The sequence below is a fragment of the Petromyzon marinus genome, chromosome 49 (genome assembly GCF_048934315.1).
Source record: "Petromyzon marinus isolate PM22_M1 ecotype Great Lakes invasive population chromosome 49, UKy_Petmar_22M1.pri1.0, whole genome shotgun sequence".
NCBI lineage: Eukaryota > Metazoa > Chordata > Hyperoartia > Petromyzontiformes > Petromyzontidae > Petromyzon > Petromyzon marinus.
Genome location: NC_133715.1, coordinates 9,794,123 through 9,812,381, shown reverse-complemented (window position 1 = coordinate 9,812,381; position 18,259 = coordinate 9,794,123). Strand labels below are relative to the sequence as shown.

General features: G+C 47.9%; 1 protein-coding gene across 8 annotated transcripts in view; it reads left to right on the top strand.

The window, feature by feature from the left end:
• LOC116952913 (kelch-like protein 9) overlaps positions 1–14,140 on the top strand; it is a 120,081-nt gene extending 105,941 nt beyond the window's left edge. For all 8 annotated transcript variants that reach the window (XM_032972619.2, XM_032972618.2, XM_076074681.1 and 5 more), the window contains 2 exons: positions 1,169–1,446; positions 7,264–14,140. In XM_032972619.2, the coding sequence (XP_032828510.1) occupies positions 1,169–1,446; positions 7,264–7,614 (629 nt within the window). In that variant the 3' untranslated portion in view covers positions 7,615–14,140. The remainder of the gene's footprint in view (positions 1–1,168; positions 1,447–7,263) is intronic.
• Positions 14,141–18,259: the final 4,119 nt, after the last annotated feature.

Here is an 18,259-nt window from a genome sequence, read left to right as displayed (position 1 = left end):
TCCCTATGAAGGGAGTTCACTTCGAGGGCTTTACCAGGCGTGGACCCCGAGAATGGTGAATCGCTTGTGGGGGCTTAGGGGCAGGAGGGACCCCGAGGAAGAGGGCTCACTTGGGGACCTGTGTCCGGCAGGGGTCTCCTTGGAAGGGAACTTGATTTTTGGGGCTTAAATCGGGCAATTGAAGGTGGACCTGGCGTGGTACTGGCCACACCTCCACCTTGCATGCCACACGAGCCTCAATAAATATAACCTGTGGGTGAAGGAGCACCCGTGCGTTGTGAGTTGTGGGAGTTATTTAACCATGCTTCACCACTCTGGTCGGTGCGGGTTTCTAAAAGCGGCGGGGGACCAGGGACTGGTTCAGACATCACTCGCCACCGATGTGAGCCGTGAACAGGAATCAAACTGGGGTCTCCGGGCTCGTAACGCAGCTCCTTGAACACTGCACATCGCTCCACACCACCAGAATGAATAGCGCTCCCTAAAACGTCTCCCGCCAATGTCAATGCAACTCATTCAATAATTTAATACTCTCCTGATGTGCTTTGCCCAACAGAGCCGTTGCGATGTCCTCACTACATTTAATGACGCATTAGCCGAGGTGCTGTTACCAATCGCGAAACTGTGGACCATGGAGTACGCACTGCCCACTTTGATCATTCGCCAGCAGCGTTTGGGACATTTACGAGGCTACTTCTGCAGCCGGGTCCCACTGGCTCACTCGCCAGCCTCGACGTGAACGTGTAGAAATGCTGCCGGTCAAATCCCCACCAAGCAAAAGGAGAATAGACATGAGAGGGTCATCAGTGGGGACCCTTTTGAATCGTTCTTGATGTGACCCTCCCCCATTATGCAATCTCTTCCATCCGCTTTTGTTTCTTTATTTCGTTTCTCCTATTTCTGCTTTTGTCCTATTCCTTTCCCTCTCGCTCTCACTCTTGCCTACTCCTGAGATCATAGCCGGGGAATCTTTACGACTATGCGCATTTGCGTTGGTCACTTGGAAGACGTGTACCTCGGGGATAACTATGTTGCCCATAGGGTCCCGCGCGGCTGGACCGGACGTCCGTGTGTTTGCGTCCTCCCATTGTTCACGCGCCCACCACCCGCCCACTCGACTTCCCTTCCCCCCCCCCACCATCCGCACGCGCCGCCCCGCGTCCCGCAGGCGGCATCACGCACGACACCTTCCAGAAGGAGCTGCTGTGCTACGACCCGGAGTCGGACCGCTGGACGCAGCGCGCGCCCATGTCGACGGTGCGCGGCCTGCACTGCATGTGCACCGTGCGCGACCGCCTCTACGTCATCGGGGGCAACCACTTCCGCGGCGCCAGCGACTACGCCGACGTGCTCTCCTGCGAGTTCTACTCGCCGGCGGCCGACAACTGGACGTCGGCCGCCCCCATGCTGCGCGGCCAGAGCGACGTGGGAGTGGCCGTCTTCCAGGTGACTCGGTGGGGGGCGGGGAAACTCGTAGGGGAGTGCGACGTTCGCGGCTCCCTATTTGGCGCGGTTTTTGCTACGTGCGGCGTGCGGAAGGAGGAGTCGAACGTGTGCGCGCGTTCACACGCATCCTTCGCGCTCGATCGACCAATCGTTTATTTTCACGTGCCAATGCCGGATGCAGGAGGCGTCCGTGCCCCGACATGTTTGTGTCTCTCTGTCACGGCTCGCTGACTTGACGGTCTGTCTGGGAAGGGTGTGCTCTGCTATTGCTGACCCGTCGCTAGCTTTTTCATCGGTTCACCCTGTTGTGAACTCGATCAATCAGTCAATCTTTACTTTACATGCCAATATCGCCCTCAATAAAGTAGGCATCAGTGCACATTACAGTGGAACGGGAGCGGTTACAGGGGGCATGGAGCAACGGGAATGAAAAATAAAACCCATCACGACCTCAGCGGCGAACGCCAACCGAGCAGAGTAAATTGCAACCGTGCGCAAAATAACGCGCAACCTTTAAAACTGATTGGCTTACACCAGAGACGGCCTTCTTTCTATGGTCTTTGACTCCGGTGTAGGCCAATCAGTTCAAAAGACAATGCAGAGCATGTTTGTTTGCATGTTTTTTGCCACAAGTACTGTGTGGTTAATGCAGACTTGACGCGTTGCAGTTGCTGTGTCGTTGGTGTTTAAACGTCCTGAACACAGCTCTTGCTTTGTTGCCGGAAAGTGCAACCGTTCCCCCACATGGCGGTTCCCCCGTACGCTGTACCTTCCCCTGCTTTGCGGTTTTCTCTTAAATGAAATATTTCTGGTTAAGGGGGTGATGCTTGCAAACACTCTGGACCAACAACAGACAATAGTCAGCCCCATTGCTTGTTCGAGCTGTGGGACAAGCTGTGACTTCGAGTGTTCGTAAAGATGCAGGTCTGAGAATAGCGTCGGTCTTATTTGTTTGTTGTTTGCGGTGTGCGAATATTTCACGTAAATACGTGAAGTGGTGAGCTCATTCGAATTGTGGGTCCGCGCATGATACGCACACACGCGTGCGGGATGTTTTGGCTGGGGAGCACTGCTGTGCCACTCGCGAGACTAAAACTTTCGTGTTTTTTTTTGGGGGGGGGTTTGTCGTTGCAAGCATCTACAGAGCTCTCCATTTTTGTTACGTTAGCATCGCCCCGCAGGGTCACGAACGCTACGTTTTACATACGTTTAAATTACAATTTATCTTTCTGTTTAAATGCATGCCACGTTAATTACAAACCAGTGCTTTTAGCCTCGGGGTCATTTTAGCACTTGAAAATTCTGCTTGTATCTAAAGTGTTATGACTTCCATGTTTTACTTACACAGTTAATACAACTTTCATGTTTTACTTCCTCAGTTCATAAAACTGACCATGTATGGATTTGAATCAACGACGTCGATTTAGCCTCGATGACGGTAGTAGTTGTGTTTAAGGTAGCACAAGACATTGAAATTCCTCGAAGACACTAGAGATGTAACCCTCAACCGCACCAGAACATCAACGGACTGATGCGCACATCTTCCTCATTGATTCATGGAAAATGTAAGGCAAGCCGCAGTGCGACTTTGGGCATGCAACCCAAAGTATGGAACGTATAGTAAGTAAACCACTGTAGTCTGCACTCTTTCAACAAAGGAGTAGCGAAGCTACACGAACTCCCTCCAGAAATACTCTCGTTGCGAGCAAACCTCGACTTTGCCATTTAGCTCCTGAAAATAATGTCACGTGCAAGAATAGAACAAGAATAGAACAGTTCATAAAACGTATTTACTGTGCATAACCTGCACTGACTAACTAGTCCACTGACCTAGTCCTGACATTTCATTTGTCGGTACCAACCAAGTTGGCATTACTTTTATGGTTCCAATTTCTTTCCATGGCCAACACCAATGAAGTATTATTGATAACCATTTGAAATGAGTGGGATTATCAAGTAATTAAATCGTATTTTTTTATGTAAATAAATCGGGTACGGCTACAGTTGTTTATGTTTTACATTAAGTGGTATCAATGTCTGCTCTGGCCCATGGACTAAACCATCGAAGAATATCTCCCTGGTGCGGTGTAATACGCAGCAGTGTATGCTCACAAAACTGCCAGTTTATCGCAATGTCAATGAATTCGTGTTAATGTTCAGTCCTTTGTTTTGTTGTTTTTTTGTCTGCCAATATCACAAGCGCCCACAGAAAAAAAGAGTGAAATGACCTTTAAGATTTGTTTTTGTGTTAAAAATGTTCCCGCAGGGAGAGATACTGACAAAATCGGTCAGATGACATGTCAGTATGTATGTTCCGATCTCCTTCATGCCCACGTTATCTCCGTGAAGAAGATTCATATCAAATGCCAGCCCCTTTTTCGGCAATCCCTCGCAGTCAAGGATGATTGCCGCCATTGTTGTTTCAAAGTGACCTTAAACCTCGAATTAAAACCTAAAAACATTTTTTAATTGCCCGCATGCTTAGTTTATTTTGTTGTACAATACTTAAGTAAAATAAAGGGGGGAGGGGATGGGGGGGAGATTCTGCCACGTGACAACGGCCCCAGGAAGCAAGCGTTGAGAGTGAACAACTCGACCAGGCTAACACACAAGAACTTGCATGTACACACTACTTATACCACTACTACTACTACTGATGACGATGAGCTTAAATAAAACAAAGAAAACAAAAGCCTTTACAACCTACCTGTCCACTTGCAGGTTGCCCAAGTCATACCAGACCACATTTATGAATATTGCAATTCAATATAAATGACAGGCTCTATGGAACAGACAAACTATAGCGACTTATCGACGATCCTACGAGATTAATAGCTCAGCTTATTGAAGAATATATTAAGTACATTTATTATATTGATGTAATATAGATTTAGTTTTTTCACATCGGTTTACTTTATGATAGTTGGTAGTTGGAGGCCTTTAGCGTCCATATACTAAATGCCTCTGTTGATGTGTAAACTTTGACTTTAGCACAGCTATTTCTGTCACAAGCTAATCCCTCAGCTATTTCAATGCTAAATTCTCCTGCTTTGATAGGTAAACTCCTTTGTCAAGGCTCTCCACGCCTCTCACCGAGCTTAAAAGACGCTACGAATCTTAACAGCGTTCATTCAAGCTCTGTCGTCCCGACAGTTCTGTTCTTTCACCTGAAGAAGGCCACTTGTGTTGTGGCCGAAAGGTCGTGAGAATTTTATTGTCTTATTTTATTATTTTATTCTCCTACGTGGTGACTTTACCGAAAGAACCAAAGAAGATGGATCCTACGAGAGTAGCGGGAGAAACATCCCAAACTCCCCCGGCAGCTGCCTTATAATAAAATCTTTCTGGATAGGACAATTATCTTCGCGTCAGGCGAGACTTGTCCAGCCCACAGCATCGTCAGCACCTTGACTTCTAACACCATTGCCCTGCCAGCGCACCTCTATTTGCTCAGTCGGGAGATTGCCCCCTTCCCTGCTCTACTGCGTCCATTTCCAGTGCACAATTTGGTCCTGTCTGTTGCCCCCCCCCCCCAGCCGGCCCGCCCACCCCCTTCTGAGCCGAGTACAATCACACAGAGGGGACAGATTAGAGTCCGCACTTGTCCTTGAGACCACACTCAACGGAGCTGGTTCAGCGCTCTGACGGGGCTCTCATTCGCGATGGCCGTCCGGCCACCGAGGTTTAATGTTGACTTCTAACTGCATCGGTGTGCGGTGTGTTTTTCAAATCCCGCTTTTCTCACCCACCGAAGATGATTTTTTTTTTATTTGAACGTTAAAAATCGTCGCTCGTCGCACTCAATTAGCGACTCCAGAAACATTGGACGATATGTTGCCGCAAAGAACCACATGCTTGAATAAAATGATGAATTATGCATATTTGTGGTTCAAGATAAAAGTTATAATTCTTTATCTAGGAGGTGAATTTTTTAATCTATTTTTCATTTTAATTCGTTAAATTTGCATTCAGCTTATTTTCGTCCAAATTTAAGTATCACTTGCTTTTTAAAGCTGAGAAGGTGAGTGATGTTGAAATATTATGAATAATAATATTATGAATAATTATAACACGAAATTGTCTTTCGTGGGACTGGAGAGACATTTCTTGCGAGAATAAATTTACCATTGGTGCCTGGAAGCCAAGTAATAGTTTAATAAAATTGTCAAATACAAGTTGAAGTCTAGGGTTTCGCACCTATAAATATCAAGTTAATCTTCTGCATATTTTGTTGGGTGTCTGTTTACAAAAAAATACTTCGTTATATTTTCTCTATTGTTTATCTTCTATCAGTCTTGCTGTAGGCCATGTTGACTTAACAGCCCAATCATATATCATTCCTGTCTGTTTACAGGTTCATGTCGTAAATTCTACTGGACTGATTTACAGATTTCTGTTCATGAGTTGTTCCCAAATTATGCTCTCGCAACAGAGTATATAATTATCAGACTGTTTTTTGTTTGCATTCTGACCACAAGCATTGTGGTTAATGCAGACATGATTCCTTGTAAAAAGGTTTCAGTTTGGTGTTTTAACATCTGTTCTGTTGGCAGAAAGCTGGGGAAAACACTGTTATCATATTATATAACCTTGGGCACAAATAAACACTTTCACATTTGTGCACCCTCAATGTCGGTTGCCGCCGAGTCGGTTATAAATACTGGGCCACGAGGCGATTTACCCTTTGGCGGCCGTCAGCAATGCTTGCGTAGTCATAAAGTTGACTCTGTGGCCCGCATGTCAAAAGTGGAACCAGAGAAATGGATGCCCTGAGGGGGGGCCACCTGTCAGGTCTGAGGGGGGCCACCTGGCAGGTCTGAGGGGGCCACCTGTCAGGTCTGAGGGGGCCACCTGTCAGGTCTGAGGGGGGGCCACCTGGCAGGTCTGAGGGGGCCACCTGTCAGGTCTGAGGGGGCCACCTGTCAGGTCTGAGGGGGGGCCACTTGCCAGGTCTGAGGGGGCCACCTGGCAGGTCTGAGGGGGCCACCTGTCAGGTCTGAGGGGGGGCCACCTGGCAGGTCTGAGGGGGCCACCTGTCAGGTCTGAGGGGGCCACCTGTCAGGTCTGAGGGGGGGCCACTTGCCAGGTCTGAGGGGGCCACCTGGCAGGTCTGAGGGGGGGCCACCTGTCAGGTCTGAGGGGGCCACCTGGCAGGTCTGAGGGGGCCACCTGGCAGGTCTGAGGGGGGGCCACCTGTCAGGTCTGAGGGGGGGCCACCTGTCAGGTCTGAGGGGGGGCCACTTGCCAGGTCTGAGGGGGCCACCTGGCAGGTCTGAGGCCCGAGCCGCCACCGCTCTTCTCAGAGCCGTCGGTGCTTGGCGCCATCACGGACGTTGAGCGACCCTCTGCACCGCGTCCGTTTTCCTGATTTTTGCACCCTAAGAAGCGAGGGGTGTCACGAAAGTCGGCAATGACAAAGTAAATATGAGGCCGATAAAATGATTATTTTCCTAACCACGCGATTTAATAAATTATAACGATTTGGCAAAAAGGATGTATTCCAAGAATGTATTCATATTGGTTTTGTTTGTACCGTTTCGTTTGTAATTGTCTTCAACGTATATTTTTTCCTGTTACACTGAAGGTAACATTCAAATGTAATATGACCAGCATATGTTTTAAAGCAATATTTACAGATAATTTGATGTACGTTATCATGAGATAAATAACCTTATTAAATTCATGAATAGGTAATGAATAGGGAAAAATCATTTAGCCAAACGTTGCAAGGAGGTAAGTAAATGTATTTTAAAACGTGTTATTTAAGAGCCGTTTTTGTAACATCCTGGTGTTCGTTTACGCCGATGCCCTCGCCAGGGCCGCATCTACGTGGTGGGCGGCTACTCTTGGAACAGCCGCTGCATGGTGGAGATGGTGCAGCGCTACGACCCCGAGCGCGACGAGTGGCAGAAGGTGTTCGACCTCCCCGAGTCGCTGGGCGGCATCCGAGCGTGCACCCTCACCGTGCACCCCCCTCCGGACGACGACGCCCAGCACCCGGACGACGACGACCGCGGCGGCGGCGGCGGCGGCGGCGGCGGAGGAGGCGGCGGCGGCGGCGGCGGCGGCGGCGGCGGCAGCATCGGCGGCGGTAGCAGCGGCGGTAACGGCAGCGCGGGAGCCGGGGGAACGGGCGCCGGGATGGGAGACCCGCTCAACACGCCCTAACGCGGTGTGCGCCCGCTCATCGACGGGACGATGCGGCGAGCTGAGCGCGCGGCGCCGGCTCGGCACCGGCAGGGCCCCTTCCCCCGAGAGGTTTTGGGCATCCGAGGCGTTGCGCTGCCATCTCGGCGAGGGTCCCCCTCCCCCCGCCCGCCCCCCCCCCCCCCCCCACCCCGTCCGATGGCTGTGCCCGAGTCAAAAGCAGCATCCTCAGTGACCGCACCCCGTCTCTCGAGCGGCCGTCGACGCTACGGAGGAAGCCGGCCGCCCTCTTAGCACTCGCTGCATCGTGCGGAGTCATGCAAACGCCTCCCCCCAACCCCCCAGCAGCACTGCCCGTCTCGCGTGTCGAGCGTCCTGATTGAATTTGCGGACACTGGCAAGCGGTGCCGTCCCCCCCCCTCCCCCCCCCTCGTCTCTTCTCACACCACACCTCTCGCTGCCGGCATGAAACTGCACTTACTTTTATATTGCCTGACAATGGGGTGGGTCGCCCCAATGCATTTCAGGTTCCAGGTTATTTTCTTTTTCAAATGCAGGACAAAGGGAAATTTATCCCATGGCCCCGTGGACGCTTCACCGAGCGTGTGATGCACTTGGGCGTCGCGCACTTACGGAGAGGAATTGGTTCTGCGCTGGCGCCCTATAAAAATAAAATGTCCAATTTTAGCCCCAACGAATGGTCATGTAAAATGCTTAGGTTGCTCTCGATTTCCATCCCGCGGGGGGCGACGCCACCATTAACATTTCAGCTTTTCATGCTGGCACCTATCTTTCATTCATTCATAATATCGGTGTCCCACTACATGTGCAAGACGCATACCTCGGCGCATTGCTGGAGGGACATGGAAGGCCGCCAGGTGACTGTGGTGGTCTCTGAGGAAGCAGTTTGGCATCCACCTTGTGAGCACTGGTGGACATATAGGGTCACTGCTATGGCTCAAGCCCGAGTGAACCTAGGCACGCATGGAATGCCTTTTGGCCCATTGAGAACTAATGCGACAAATTAATTGCAAAACTAAATACAACTCGCCACTTAGGGCGGGGGGGGGGGACCCCTTCTTTATCCCTTTTGGAAAAGTTTAACTTTGCTATACCACCACCTTCATCGGTTCATTGTTGGCAAATTGCACTGTTGAAAATGCTATAATGGTTAGTACATAATATGGTTTACTTGGACAAATCGATAATAAAATAATGCTTAAATCTTGGTTAATGTTTAAAGCTTTTGTCAAAGCCACGTGACTTAAAGATTTTGACGTGCAGATTTGCTGTTGGTATTATTTTTTTACAAAAATTTTTTGTTTCATATATACACGTCTCATTTTGACACGAGCTGCTAATTTGCAGCAGTCACACGGTGCTTGTAGAATTGGTGACAACCTGACCTTCACCAACAGCTGCACCGCAGACAACTTTGTGTTCAACTACCAGTGACTGATAAATTCTGCATTTACAAAATAATTGTACGGGGGCACGGTGGAGGAGGAAGTGGGGGGGGGGGGGGGGGGGTGCATTGAGTGCTCGAGGCTGCACTGACGGTCGCATTGCAGTTAAATTCCTGGCCACTCTTAAAATATTGTGATCACAATTTGGGGGGGTAAAATCATCGCAGGAGCACTTGGGGTCGTCCATTAGCCAGGAAGTCTCGATGCATCAAGTTCTGAGCCCTTACCGCCACAAAGCGTGAAAGACAGTCATCCGAGTTGCAGTGAGTGGCTATTGTCTGTGTTCACGGTGTCTAACAGCAGCGTACACGTTTCACATAGAGCAGGGGGGAGAGTATGCGAGTTGCAATTCAATGTTGTTATCTTGCCGATGTTGTTATCACCTGTTCCGTGTGTGAGGAGCCCAGGGCCAAGAGGTGTCACCTCTTCCCTCGGATGGTTGTTTTGCCAGTTGGAGTGTTATTGTGGTCCATCTATTGTCCATCGCTCGGGCGAGATGGAATTGGTTAGCTTCGTGATTACCACGCCGCTTCCCATAGAGGCAGCCCTCTCAGGAGTCTATTACAGCAGCGTGGTGCGAACGCGAGAGTCGATTACGTCTGGAATATCACAATCATAACAGGTTTACGTGATCGCTGGAGGGGACCACGTCCCGGTGGTTGAGACCAATGATGGAATGGCGACCAATGGGGCGAACGTGCCCGAGAGGGCCTCAATGGACGGGATGGAGCCAATTGATATCAGCTCCCTTGCAGGTAATAGATGGACTGTGACAGGCGGACGCAGGGCAGAGAGATTGGAACATCTTGGGCAGGTATCCATCCATGCGGTGGGTAGATCGTGGCTGGTGATGATGATGATAGTCGCTGTTATGCCAGGTCTACCTTGCGATAGAAATGATCTCAATAGCCTGATAACGTAATCACGATAAATACAATTCATACTTCTCACTGCATTGCTCTTTGGCCAATTGACAGGCTGCAAACATCAGAAATGTAACTTATTTTAAAGACATACATTATCTCTTGAGACATATTCCTTTTGGTTGCTTCGGTGTGTTAATTAAGCGAATTAAAGGATTGGCCGAACAAGCGTGCATAATTGAGTTAAATAAAGCTATGCGAGGCATCCTTGGACACGGCCTTGACCACCCACTGAGCAAGTCGAGTGTGGTGGGGTAAAGCGTGGGATCTCCCACCTCTTCCAGGATGTCTGGTGAGTGAGTACTGAAGAGTCGGCCGGCCCAAATGCCCTCCAGAGGGGCTGTTTAGAGCCACCCCTCAATTGGAGGCCCTTTCGCCAGCAGTGGTGTGAGCAAGAAATTTCATGGCTGAGCCTTTACCTTCACCTTTTACGTGAGATATGCCCAGTGGCTGAACTTTTGTCACATATTCAATTTGTTTCAAACTTTGAAGTACGTGCATAAATGCTCCAAGATGCCTGCGGAGCCCAACACTGTTCCAGTGCTGCACCGGTGTGTATAACGAATTCGTGTCGTGGTTTTCTGTTGCGACGGCACCTATTTGTGTTACCTCGTAAGCGACGGTGGTTGTCGTCGTTCCACATTGTGCACAAACTCAAACTTGTGTGCGGATGCCCATTTTTGTTATTTCAATTTTCTGCTTTCTTTACCGCAGGCCCTTAAAAAGGACTTGTCTCAGAATAGAGCATTGACACGTTTGAAGGCGGTGGTCACGTGTTAAAAATAGCGCACGTTTTTATTTTTAAGTGTTGTCCCTCATGGTTTCGTAATGTCTTATTTTACCACGTCCCCTTTGAAGAGTACAGGCTCCGTGTGTGTAATGGGATGTCCACGTTTTGTTGGTGTAAACTTTACTTTGGCATTTTTGAAGGAGAAGCGATGTTAGCATGCGATGAGAACAAAGACCCCGATACAATTCCGTTCCCCTTGTAAGAGATGCTGTAATTGTTCCGCAAAAAGGAAAGTGTCTCTCCTTTGACCTTACATGCCTTCTTTCTACGTTATCACTTGATTTTGCTGCTGTTGTTTTGCGCTTGGCAGAGTTTAACCGCTTTTGCCCGGAATTTTTTTTTTATGAAAAAAAAAGCAATTCGTTTACCGGTTACAAGAGCAGGTGGAAACAATTTGTTGAAAGTTTCTAAACAATTAACAACAACAAAAAAACCCATACGGTAGTTTAACTTGAGCACGTGTTCACATGACACCGCAAAAAAAATGGCCGCAGCTGTACGGAGTTTGAAGGACTGCTTTGACTTTCACAAGAACTCTTTATTCTTAGTTTTTTTTTTTAAAGCGCTCACTGCCTCCGGATGGAGGGGAATCGTGGATATTGCTCTCCCCCTTCCCCAAGCGATAACCCCGCACGGCAGCGTTTGCGCACGGCAGCGTGAAGTACGGGAGCACGGGGCGTTATTTTTAAACGCCTCGCGGTTTACTAGAAGGTCAGACACTGTGGGCGGCATGGATGAGAGCGGTCCCCCCCCCCCCCCTTCTCCACAACCCCTCCATCAATTTTAGTATTTTTTTTCCTCCTCCCTCGTCTGAGAATAAGAACAAGCGTGCGCTCCAAAATGGTGATGAGCAAAAAAATACTGGCAACGGAACACATTCTTCGGTGAGAACTGATGTAACAAACATCACGGGACCCAGCAAGCTCGATGAGAGGCTAGATGTGCATTTGAAGCTTCACGGGATGCAACGACAAAGCCGCGTCTTCTGCGTCCGACAAGACTTCCGCAGGAGGAAGACGAACGATCGTCAAAGCCGCTCTCGTGCGAGGACGGGCGGACGGGGGGGGGGGGGGGGTGTGGAGGACCTCCCTTAATGGTTTGCCGTAAAAAAAAAAAAAGATTCCCCGAACGCTGCTAAAAAGTGCCAGTGCCATTTTTATTTCGGTTTCCTATTTTCGTTGGCCTTTTTCTGACGCTCTCTCTTCAAGTTTCATTTGCCAAAATGATCTTCAGAAATAAGTGGCGGGTTGTATTAAAACGCGACGTGTCCGAGAGATTGACGCGGAGAGAGTTGCATCGCGCGCACCTTTGCAACGCAGCAATTCTGCATGTCCTAACATCGTTCATTTACGGACGACGGATGCCTGCGTGGTTTTTTTTTGCGAATGCTTTTAATGAGGACGTTTGAAACGGGAGCCGCCGGATAAGACGACACGATGCGGCAGTGCGATGGGCAGATCGACCACCGCGATGGCATTACTCTTCCGCGGATGGCATCGAGGTCATATCGTGACGGTGCATGATGCGGTGCCAATGTGGCTCCTGCGATATAGATACCAAAATGGTTACTTGTCTCTGCCCCATTCGCTGCTGATACTGCGAACGGAGGCATCGTCAGGACCCTTGGTTGCAACCGTGAGTTGCGACCTAATGTATATTTTAAAAAAAAGTGCGACGAAGTACGTGCATTTCGCAGTTGGGACGTTTTTACCAACAGTGATATTACCAACAGTAAAATTCACCCATCGCGCAAATCAAATGTTGGGCAGAGAATCTCAAAACGGTATTTTGTCTACATCCAGCTACAACGGCACATGTACGTTCATTTCGTTATATCGTGGTGGAGGATTTCCGCTTGTAATTTGCTTCCACATGCTTGCAGGTGGCGGTGAAACAACCGCGTGTGGACACATATGGAGAGCCACGTCTGAACATGAGTTTTCAAAGCTCGTGAAGCCATGGGATCTTGCTGGCCTATTGTGTGCACATCAGACTCTTAACTTTGCCTTTCAGTCACATCCGAGACTGCGTTATTCACCCGGTCCCCCCTGGGGAGCTCCGGGCTTGTAGAGTGTGTGGCTCTTAATAAGGTGGTCGCGAGGAGCTGGCACAGTTGGGTGCCTTCTGTTTAACCCCGTTACTTAAACCTACGGCTGAAAAGTGCAGGGCTTTGGGAATGCCCTCATCGTTCATGCTCGGATTGTGCCGTGGCCGAATTTCCAGGCGGTGTTTGTTACCCCCGATCTGTTTTGTCGTTTATTTCTAGACTTTTGGTAACACTGGTTTAAAAAAACCAACAACGAAGAGAGCTTATATCATGGCTCAAAGGCAAAGTTATAATGGGAGAAGTGTCTATTTTTAACATCCACCAATAAAGTGTCGGCGTGGCTCGAATATATTTAAGTACCAGACTGCATTCTGTGCAAACCTATGTATAGTGTGCTCGTGACATGCATTGTACAATTGTTGCCACCAGTCAAGTGCTAAGTTATACTGTGTATGGATTAAAAGGAAATACTTGCAGTTTTGCATAAACGTATAATATATAGGGTAGTGTGCTTAAGGCCGTGTATATAGAGCTGTGTTGCGCAAGATGGGATTATTGCCAAATCTGTTTAAGATATATCTTTTTATGGAAAGTTTGCAAGACTGGGAATTTTGAATTAAAAATAATGAGAGCAGAAAAGAGATTTATCAAAGTTACTGCGTGGTCTACTGTGTTCAGTGCAGGTTGTGAGTAGGTCTCTCAAGGGGGAATTTCACAGATGCCTTATCGTAACAACGTAGCCCTTGTACATTACATAACCCTGCAGTCACCTTTGGCAAAAGGGGCCGACAGCACATCGCAGCTGCCTGCACCATTTCTCGTGAACATTGGCGAGTTGTGGATCTCTGCTTTGCTTTGGTAAAAGTTGTGTCATTGTCCGGCGTCTGTACATAGATTCGTTCTAAGCTTTATCGATTGCAGTTTGGAGTATAATAAGAGTCGAGCGACCATTGGGTTGTGTTGACATGCACTGTGTAGCTTGATCAATGACAGCACTGTGTATGTTGTATGTTGATTCGGGGCAATATGTGTGTGTTTGCTGTGCGATCAGTTAATGGGATGGGTATCTGTTGCACAGGCTTGTGGGTTGGTTATTGATTATATATCTCCCTGGGTAGAAGTGGATGCAGGTTAACAGGTTGCGCTTAAACCATTTTTGGCTCCAGACAGTGCAATCGTAGTAGTCACGTTATAGACTGGGCTCGTGTAGAGTCGGCCCAATCATCCTTTGCGTCCGTCCTCTGGAACCCTGTAATGCTCTGGAAGTGTTGCTTGAGTTGAATAATAATAAAAAAATGACGATAAGAATTAATGAAATATACCGATGTGTTATTGTCTTTTTTATATTTTGTTTGAATAAACTTCCCATGATTTACAGCCATCGTCAATCCACTGCTGGATGAAGACCTCCCCCACGCTTGTGTCCGTTATTGGGTGGTGTTTGACCATACTTCACCGAATCGTGCGGGTTGGCTAAGAACCGGTTCAGATATCGCTCGCCACTGATGTTAGCCATGGCTGGGAATCGAACTCGGGTATCTGGATTCGTAAGCACAGTACAGGAACCCATTTTATATAATTGGGGACTTTAATATTGGGGAATTGTCATGCTGAGTATTTATATGACATTTCGGTGTGTTATTGGTGCAACAATTTGCCTTCACGATTCAATGAAATGTAAATGCGATTCCAGCATAGATGATGGCGCCTCTAGTGGCTGCAGGGTTGATATAAACCCATTGCAGTATTTATGAATTACAAAAAAAACATCGATCCTTACATGATTCAGTGCGCGTATCGTGACATCGATATTAGTAGAGGAAGCGTTGCTTCGTTACACTTGTGAAATTTACGGTGACCCGAGGCATTTTAGGATCTGGTTAGCCACCCTCCCTGCTGCTGATGTGTGGGTGAATTTGCATCCGGCATACGTCAGTCAACAGTGTGAAGTGGGGTTGGTGGATCACACACAGATGGAGCCATCGTGTGCATGAGAGACGCCAATATACAGGACGGAGAGAGAGCGGTATCTTTCGGACGCAGTACACGAAGTCAGTCCCTGACCTCAAGGATCTGCAGAGATGTCTGTCCACACATTTTACTTTAAACACATTCAGTTAGAGAATTTCGACGAGACGTACTCTCCCAAACGGGGTCTTAAAGGCTCCGCGAGGTTTCTCCCGAGTTGAAAAAATTTATTGTTTTTTTTTTACAATTGACAGCGACTGCCTCCCACGGCAGTATTGATGGACTTCTCTCGTCTACCTCCGGTTGCTCTGCCCTTCGTAGCAGCTCATTGGCCGCGGGGATCTTCTTTGCGTCCTTTGAGCATCAACAACTTCGCCGTCCGTTTGATGGCTGGGCGAGGTTCGGCTGCGATTTCCTCGTGCCCCCACCGCGCCCACCGGTCCGCTCCGGTGAGGCCGCGGGTTGAGGTCGCAGCAAAGGTTGTTAGGTTGAGGCAAGGACGTAGCCATGGAGTCAACATTGGGGGGGACCAAATCTTGCAGGGGGTCCCCCCCCCCCCCAGAAAAAAATCTAAATTTGAAAACTAATTTCCTGTCTAGAATATAAAAAGTCACTAACATTTTTTTTTACAGTAATGTCTAATAGTGTTATTGTATTACATTGCTCTGTTTTTAATTTTTTTACCTTTTCTTGTTTCATTGTAAATAATGGCAGAGATTAGGGATTAAAAAAGTACAACCATAACCACAATCATATCAACAGAAATCTTTTTTATAGCGATATATTGGGGGGGGGGGCATTTTGAGGATATCTAAATATTGGGGGGGCTGTGTCCCCCCCCCAAATATTTATTATAATTACGGCCTTGGGTCCAGGTGTCCGTGCGGTCTCCGCGTTCGCCACTTTGCTTGCCGAGGTTCGCGGGTTCGAGAACCAAACGGTTCCGAGCTTGGCCCTGGGTTAAGACTGGCAGGCGTCCAGACCGCACATCCGTGCCTACCGCTTCGTAGCGGATATTAAAGATGCGACGTTATTCTCGAAAATGCTGAGCCTCGTTGTGGCGACCGGGCATCACGATGCAATGTTTGAGAGAGTAACCGCAAATGATTATACATTTAAGTTGCGTACAGTAAATGGTCAACACCTTAGCAACATCGCTCCTTCCCCCCACCCCCCACCCCACTTCTGGCTATCACAAAGGTACGAATGAATGGTGCTAATGCCAAATGATGTAATTATTTTGGCGCAGCGTTAGACATTAGCAAAATTGGCCCGGGGTAAAAAAAAAATTAACAATAATCCACAGGATCCTTTAAAACGCTCCACTTGACATTCGCCTTGCTCTGCTGCTGTTACTGCATCGCGGAACGTCTCCCACACGCAGGTAATGAAATCGATAAATAATAATAATAGCCGCCCTCTTCAAGACTGCCGCGGCTCTCGACGGGCGCGCGGACTCTATGATTACGGGGCAATTCATTTCGCACGGGTGGGCAGAGTTCCAATTGCTTCGGGGTGGAAACAGCGGCTCCTTGAAGCAGTCCCACTCATTAATTGAGCATTTTTACCCTTAACTAGGGCCTTGTAAACCTCGAGAGGCTTGTATAGGAACAACAAATATAATAATTAACAACCGTGGCAAAATGTATTCCGCTGCATGTAATAATATTAATTTAGCACCAATTAAAAGAACTTGGAATTTGTTGAGCCCGAGGGCCGCGATGATTGACGCGGCGCCGGTGTGGTGTGTTGTTTTAACGGCTGAAACAATCGCGTTCTAATTAGGTTCGCAAATATGGGGCCGTCCATAAATGACGTCACGTACCTGGGGGGGGGGTCAGACATTTGTGACGATGTGTGACGACGGAGGGGGGGGGGGGGGTGAGAAATGTGACGTCACATCAAAATGCGCAACTTTAAATAAATATAGACGACACGTTCTACTTAATTGAATAGACTTTTTAATAAATGTTTTCTCCTACAACATCAGAGTGCAGCGCCACATTAAATACGCACTACAATGACAATAGTTTAAAGCGATTTGAAGCGGTTTTTTTTTTTGGGGGGGGGGGTCTGACTTTTTGTGACGTCGTGTGACGAAGGGGGGAGGGGGTCAAAAATCGCGTGACGTCATTTATGGACGGTCCCTAATAGTTGTACGAGTTGGGGAGGTGGAATGAACTCTTTAGTTCAATAGGCCATGCAGCTGCCGCTTGCTGCTGCCGCTGTGATTGTTGTCTTGTGCCTTGATGGCTCTCTTCGTGGGCAACGTGAAGGGTTTGGGCAAGTCGCATTTCACGTTCGTGTCCTTTGTCGACGCCTTCAATTACCAAGCAGCACGCGTCACCAGAGAGACGTCTCGCCAAGGAGATGGAGCGATGAAATGAATTCATCTGTGTGCAGGTGCCACGTGGATTCATTCCATCCAGCCCCGTGGGCCAATAAGAGATTGGCACCGCCGAATGGAGAAAATCTCCACACTCGAGGTGTTAAATTTCGATTTCAAGCTTTCGTGACTGCAATGATTCATCTTCTTTGGTTCTTTCGGTAAAGTCACGTAGAATGAGAATAAAATAATAAATTGATAAAATAAAATTAAAATAACACAATAATATTCTCACGACGTTTTGGCCACAACACAAGCGGCCTTCATCAGGTGAAGGGACGAGACTGTCTGGTAGGACAGCGCTGGAGTGAAAGAGCCACGTTCAGATCACGGCCTTTAAGCTGTGTGAGAGGAACACAGCGCCTTGACAAAGGAATTAGCATATAATTTAGCATTGAAATGGCTCAATGATTAGCTTGTGACTGGTCACAGAAATAGTTATGTTAAAAGTTAAAGCATACACATCCGCAGAGGCACCCCTTGACAATGGAATTAGCATAGAATTTAGCATTGAAATAGCTAAGTTAAAGCATACACATCCGCAGAGGCACCCCTTGACAATGGAATTAGCATAGAATTTAGCATTGAAATAGCTGAGTGATTAGCTTGTAACTGCTCACAGAAATAGCTACGTTAAAGTCAGACCATACACATTAACCGAGTCACTTAGTACAAATCAAACAGGAGAATTTAGCATTTAAATAACTAGGCGAATTTAGCATTGAAATAACTGAGTGATTAGCTAGTGACTGGTCACAGAAATGACTATGTTGAAGTCAAGGCCTACACATCTGAGCTATTCACAGTACTATATAGTGAACCAATAAAAACTAAAATATAAATTACCTTAATGTTATCAATAAACTCTATATTCTCCAATCAGCTAAGCTACCAACAATAAGTCGTTATATATCACAATGCTATATGGCGAAAAAATGGGTGGATTCTTACCCTCAACTTTAGCACCACGGATAGCTACGGGCCCCGTTCAGACGGACGAGTTCGTCCATGGTCGGAACAGAGGAGGGGGAGAGAGACAGCTGCGAGGCCCTAGTATACTCCATGTTGTAAAACCATACCATTAAC